Source organism: Anguilla anguilla, chromosome 15 (genome assembly GCF_013347855.1).
Source record: "Anguilla anguilla isolate fAngAng1 chromosome 15, fAngAng1.pri, whole genome shotgun sequence".
In the NCBI taxonomy this organism is placed as follows: domain Eukaryota; kingdom Metazoa; phylum Chordata; class Actinopteri; order Anguilliformes; family Anguillidae; genus Anguilla; species Anguilla anguilla.
The window spans coordinates 25,962,716-25,969,612 of record NC_049215.1 but is presented as its reverse complement, the minus strand read 5'-3'; the positions used below and the strand labels follow the sequence as shown (position 1 = coordinate 25,969,612).

General features: G+C 41.4%; 1 protein-coding gene across 1 annotated transcript; it reads left to right on the top strand.

Moving 5' to 3' along the window:
• The first annotated feature begins 201 nt into the window (after positions 1 to 201).
• On the top strand, positions 202 to 6,155 carry cx30.3 (connexin 30.3). Its single transcript, XM_035394617.1, has 2 exons — positions 202 to 2,429; positions 3,828 to 6,155. The coding sequence occupies exon 2, from the start codon at positions 3,849 to 3,851 to the stop codon at positions 4,635 to 4,637; it is 789 nt and encodes a 262-aa protein (XP_035250508.1). The 5' UTR covers positions 202 to 2,429; positions 3,828 to 3,848; the 3' UTR covers positions 4,638 to 6,155.
• The last annotated feature ends 742 nt before the right edge of the window (positions 6,156 to 6,897 follow it).

Genomic DNA, 6,897 nt, shown 5'->3' with positions numbered 1-6,897 from the left:
TAAGGAACAATTCTTGTTTGTTGCATCACCCCAGTTAAAAAAGCAAGGCAATTGTGACTACTGTGGATAGCTGGCTGCCTAGTTTCTGTTGGAAAGAGCCAATGGAAACTCTTATCACTCCACTCACTGAACTCTTCAATCCAGCAATTCTTTACAACGTGGAATGAATGGCCACTAAATAAAAGCTATTTATTTATTTATTTTTTTTTTTAGATAAGCCTTACTTAAGTTACCTAAATGTAAAAATGGCTATTTATAATCAGAATATACACAAGTATCTTTAGTCTGACTTACCAGTGGATGCAGTCATAGACTTTAGGTTATCCTTACGCAGTTGGCCCATGAAAGCCCTTGCAAAATCCACAACAGAGATGTGTTAACTATTAGGGATTCACCCTCATACTCACACATCGGCTAGCCATGTGCTTACACAAGCTATGTCCCCAAAGCACTTTTTTGTTAAAATGATATATTAAAACAATAACTAAATAAATAAAAATAAATAATGAAGTTACAGATTTTAATAGAACAGTCTCTTGACAAAAACATGTAAGAGTAAATAATTTAGGATAGTTGTCTGTTTCTTCATTACCTTAATTTCGTGCCATTAACCATGTAGCATGGTGATATTAGCTGGATGCATTTAATCGGGGGAAGTGCGTGCAGTAGGTAGCGTAAGTAAGAGATGTAATGTTTCCGTCAAAGGGGGCTTTCTTCTCTTTTGCGCGTGCCCGGCCAGTGTCCTTGCGCTTTCAAATGTCATGCCTCAGTCTAACGTTACAGAAGAGGCCTGGTGCGGTTATCTCGTGCTGTGATTTAGGAGTATGTTTCTAAAATTAAAGGAGCCAGTTTAGCCAGGACCAGTTTCAATGGCTGCGTGGTTGCCTAAACACCTACAGTTTTTGTTTAACATAAAGTAGGGTGAAATTTACAATCCCTGTGGCACCCTGGTAGAAATTCCTCCTTTATTCCAGCCTGGTTTTAAGATGGTGTAGCCTGGTTTTAAACGGGTCCAGCTGGATTTAAGCTGATTTTGTAGATGGCCAAACTGGTGGTGAGATGGTTGAGATGGCAACCATGCTGGCAAGACCATGTCCAGCTGGTGGGTCAGCTTGGTACGGACAACAGACTTTCACCTAATTCCAGATGGCAGCAGCAGCTGATGTTGGTTCCAGCTCGATTCCATCACAGGCTGGTACATGGAATTTCTACCACGGCAGTCCTTGAGATTATAATGCAAATTAAAATAGTTTAAATAGATATATTGCTAAATCGTTTATAATTCACGTTCATCCATGACGATATACTGGAACTATATACTGCCAAGTATAGCGAAACACAATAAATTAAATTAGCTACCTGTAACGGAGTGTAAAAAGATCAGAAAGGTTAGTCTTTAAATTACCATTAGTCAAGAGAGCAAGTATGTACGATGAGAGAAGGATAGAAATAATAATGATTATTATTATTACAGAAGCGCAAATTTGACTGAGTTCTGACTGGGTTTTTCTTACCAACACGAGCTGGGAACTGTAGGTAATCGAATATTGTGAAAATAACAATCTTCTATAAACGGTTTTACCTTTTGCTATTGTATCGAAACCTGACGTCAGATATGAGGACGTATCTTGAAATAATTTGCTGGAGTTGTTCTGTTGTCAACATTTTTGCTTTGGACGTTTATGCTATTGATTACTTAATATATTGAGCTCACTCTGGTTAGTAGCCTACCGTGTACATGATTTGACCGGCAATAAATATCTTTTCAAAAAGAGAAATCTGTTCAAGAAAGGCACATTATTCAAAATAGGAAAGATGCTGTAATAAAATAAAATTAAATAAAACAAAATAGCTTCTCACATACGCCTAAGCTGTTCACAATCTGGTTTGTGAATAGCTTATTTGGTAGACATAATACAATTACTATAATGTCAAATTATAAATATTGGCTGTGTTTCTGAGAAATAGTTATTTTTCATATATTGTCATAATAGCCTTTTGGTCTATTTCTGTGTTATTAATGTGTTTTATGTATTAGCTCAAAAACTTTTACTAACGCCGTAGTTACAGCATAAGAGACACAAATGAAACAATATTAATTTATATGTCAGCAAATTGTACATATAATTTCAATTTTAATGACTTAAAAAAGAGCAAAAAAAAAAAAAAAGTTAGTTGACGTAGTCTTTTGCCCCGCCTCTAAAGCCTCGCGACAGGCAGGTGGAACTTCAAGAGCGAGGCTAAAAGATCAGGTGCTCGACCGCAAGTGTTCAGGCTTGCATCTTCAGGACTTGTACAGTATAAATCTCAGCAACGGAATTAATTCGCCACTTTAAACCGGCGGCTAAGGCGCAGGAGTCATCTTCTGGGACGGAGTAAAGGAAGTTGAACTAAATTTAATGGAGGATTTCTGAAATTTGGAGAGAAAGGTGATGCTTTTTGTGGCCAGGATTCTGTATTTGTGAGTTAGCCCTGCATATAGCCGATTTAATTTAGTTAACAGTTCGTATTTAATTTATACTGTATTAGCCTAACCTACAATATCTGTCTGATAAGTAATCTAAAATGTTGTCTACATATAGGCTATGGTCATATCTAGGTAGGATAATATACTATAATATACTATAATTGAAATACGGATTATGGATTTTTTTTTTTTTTTTTCAAAACCAGCTTTAGGGGTGTAATTAGCTTAAGCTCTGAGTTGTTTTAATATAATGGAAATCATTTTGAGCTAATTAGTTTGTATCTTTAGAATCAAATCCTTGTACATAGCGTTCATTTGCCGATTTGAGAACCTTGTACACAGTATAAGTTACTGTTTATTTTTTTAAATCAGGTTTATTTTGGAAGGAAATGTGAGGTGATGAAACGCAAGATCTCTTTCAGAAATAGGCTACAGGGGTAGCTTAAAGGTGTTTTTTAAATAAAATATAATGCAACAATATGATAATTCACCATTCTTTAGGCTGAGATTAATTTTGGCAAATTAAGTGCTTGCTTTGCTTTAAATTTGTAAATTGTGCAAAAATCGATACACTGGCTTTTGAAACGCAATCACTACCCCCAAGGAACAGATGACAAAAAGCTGCGCGCTCCATCTAGCGTTCAGATACATTGAAACCTGTGATGTAAATGTCAGGAATTGATTTAAGTACGCCTAATTATGTTATCTAAATGGTATTTCGCTCGGGGGTTATAGAATGTGTACTTTAATATGAAATGTCCATTACTTAAATTCGGTGAACGACCCACTTCACTGCTGCAAATTTAAAGTGTTAATCGAAAAATTGCGGAGGAGAGTGCTGAACACAAAATTTTCTCTCCTGAATAATTTATTGTATTACAGGTGTAAAGACACCTAAGTTGTATGTCAGCTGAGAAATAGTAATGTTATTTTATTGTTTCTCAGTGAAAGGCAGATACAGTTGTGATGTAGTCCTGCCATTCTTTCAGCGGTACCAGCAAGGCATACTATACTCTTGTTTTACTGGTTCGGTATCTTTGGATAAAAGTCACGGAATAATCTGTTTTAAAAGCTCAGTGAGCCCTACATGACTGAAGCTCTTAAAAAATAAGGGTGGTTTCTTGCTGATTGTAAAGTCTGAGTTCAATTGAATGTTGTACGACTGCCCAAACCCTCCTTTTTGTTTACCATTCTCTAACTTCTCCAACATGGTCGCTGCTTTTTCCTCTCCTCACTGCCTTCCTCTGCATTTTCCTCTGTGCTTCTTCCCCCTCTTTCTTCTTGTTTTCCTCTCTCCCTCACCCTCTTTCCCTCCCTCCCTCCATTTCACTGAATGCCCCTCCCCCCCCTTCCCCCCCAGGTCTGAGTTGAGGGGGTCAGGATGAGCTGGGGTGCCCTGTACGCCCAGCTGGGCGGAGTCAACAAGCACTCCACCAGCCTGGGGAAGATCTGGCTCTCGGTCCTCTTCATCTTCCGCATAATGATCCTGGTGCTGGCGGCGGAGAGCGTGTGGGGCGACGAGCAGTCCGACTTCACCTGCAACACGCAGCAGCCCGGCTGCAAGAACGTCTGCTACGACCGCTTCTTCCCCGTCTCGCACATCCGGCTCTGGTGCCTGCAGCTCATCTTCGTCTCCACGCCGGCGCTGCTGGTGGCCATGCACGTGGCCTACCGCAAGCGCGAGACCAAGCGGAGCATCATCCGCGCCCACGGCGACAAGGTGCACGACGACCTGGAGAGCCTGCGCAACCGGCGGCTGTCCATCACCGGCCCGCTCTGGTGGACCTACACCTCCAGCCTCTTCTTCCGCCTGGTTTTCGAGGGCGGCTTCATGTACGTCTTCTACTTCATCTACGACGGCTTCCAGATGCCCCGCCTGGTGAAGTGCGAGGAGTGGCCCTGCCCCAACGTGGTGGACTGCTTCATATCGCGCCCCACCGAGAAGACCGTCTTCACCATCTTCATGGTGGCCTCCTCGGGCATCTGCATGGTGCTGAACGTGGCCGAGCTGTCCTACCTGATTGTCAAGGCGCTGCTGCGCTGCTCCAGCGGCTCCGGGGGCAAGCACGCCTTCCCGGACAACGCCTCCAAGGACAAGGCCTTCCTGCAGAACAAAAGGAACGAGATGCTGCTGTCCTCCTCGGACTCCTCCAGCAGCAAGGCCGTGTGAGTGCCCTCGGTCCCATGCTCCCCCTACTGGTGACAGAGGGGACTGCAGTAGGTAGAAGGACACTGCAATGAACTTGTTCTGATTTTCATTCCTCCACTTAAGTGGCCAGGTGTGCAGTTGCTGCAAGGACATGGTTTCCACGGCTGGTTACAGACCTGAGAACAGTCCCCTTTCCTGTCTCTGCACAATATGTGCTGTGCTCTGTTTTGGGAGGGGGGGAGCGGAGGGAGGGGGGGGGGGGGGCGTCTGGAAGAATTGACAGCCAATTTGCACCTTGCATCACTCCACACCTCATATCACCGTGAACTTGGTGTGACATTTTGCTCGCATTGAACCAAGTCATGTTCATACGTGACTGACCAAAGGAGAGTGAGAGTGGGCATGTGCAAAAAGTTTTCATTTGGGACAAATTCACCAGCATCTCTACTGTACTTTACCACAGTTTACATTAACCTTGGAGACAGCTCTTACAATGGACTGAATGTTAGCATTGTCTAGCTGACAGTACCTTTATGTTATAACTTTCCTAGAAAAGTCCTTAAACATCTATATCAAGACATGATCTCACATTTTACCAACTACAAATATTTGATTGGATGTCAGATAGGTATCTTGCACATTTACATCAGAAGACTAGTCTCAGTGTGCAACTCAATTCATTTTAAGTTGTTAGCCTGCCATATTACTTTTATGTTACTTGTATCTCTGATGTGTCTTGTATGTAACTCTATTGATGATGCTAGCCTATCACACAGAGTAGAACTAATTTTGTCCTCTCCAGGACAGTATGCACAACAATATAGCAAAAACATATAGCAACCAAGATAATGACAGTCCCACCATTCTACAAAGAAGAAGCTCTCTCTCTCTCTCTCTCTCTCTCTCTCTCTTTCTCTCACTCTCTCTGACAAATTACTGAGTTGGGGTCACAATGATGACAATGACCCTTTAATCTTACTTACACGTGGGAGCATGTCTGTGTTTCAACACAGAAAGGTCACAAAATGTGAAAGCCTGAGAATGTGACAGTTTGGGAACTGCAAATTCAAATCCCGACTGGGGTGATGCTGCCGTTCCTCAGAGTGAAGTGTCCGGCTGATTTAAGGCTTAATGTTACAATGGTATGATATGGTACGATATGTAAATATCAGAAGAGAGGGGCTCCTGGTTAGCTAATGAAGCAATGCCAGTGTAAGGGAAATTCTGACCACTGATCACAATGAGTGCCTTTTCTTCGTACCTGATAATGATATGAATCACTCAGCACACACCAGCTGGGCTAGACAGGGAGGGATTTATTTAGAAAACTAAATTCGGAGATGATTAGATAGAATGACTGGGACAGCCATATTTGTCATTTGGCCAAGACACTGGGGAACCCCCTACCTTTTGTGAAAAGTGCGCAGCTGGTTTGGGCGTCCTCTTTGAGGTCATCCAGTGGCTTAATTTTTTTTAGTTTTTTTAGTTTTGCTTTTACATTCAGATACTTGATTTGATGATGGTAGGGATGAGAACAGCGAAGGCTTATCTTTAAGGCTACAAAGCACTATCACAAGTTAATTGTGTCCAGTCCTTTTTGGAAGTCACTTGACCTGTTTACAGCTTGTGCCTTATTTTCATTCGTGGATATGTCACCATGTGTGCCTCTGGCTTTTTTGAACTAAGGCTAAAGTTAATTGAAGTCTGCAGAAACATAATTTGTTATTCCCCAGCTCCTATGGCGGTTGCATCCGTCCCATCCAGATGTGTGGTGTGATGCACATCTTTTACACCTTGTCAACCGTCATTGTCTTTTTCTTTTGCTGTTTGGCTCCCCCCCCCCCCCCCCCCCATTGATTTCATAATAGGGAACTGGCCAGGGTCAAAACCGTTTCTTTTTGTGTTTCAAAATGTGGTTTTTATTTTGGCCGAGGTTTCATGTCTGTATCATGGTTTCTATGCAGTACACAGTAATGATGGTGCAAATTTGTTACTTGCAATGACAATTTATTGAGCTGTATGTAGTAAAAATGTAGTTGAAACTGGCCCTGCATTGCTTTATAAATGCAGTTGGGTTCCACAACGTATGATCATGACAATTGAAGGATTTTAATTTACTTAAGATATTCTATTAAATCATTTGAATAGTGTTATCTGTTTATGCTCACGAATAGAAACACTCACCTTGATTGATTTAAATGTGCACAAGTTCTTTTTTTATATTTAGTTGCATAGAACAGCTGTTGTAATAAAAAACATTGTGTAAACTTTGAGTTTTCAT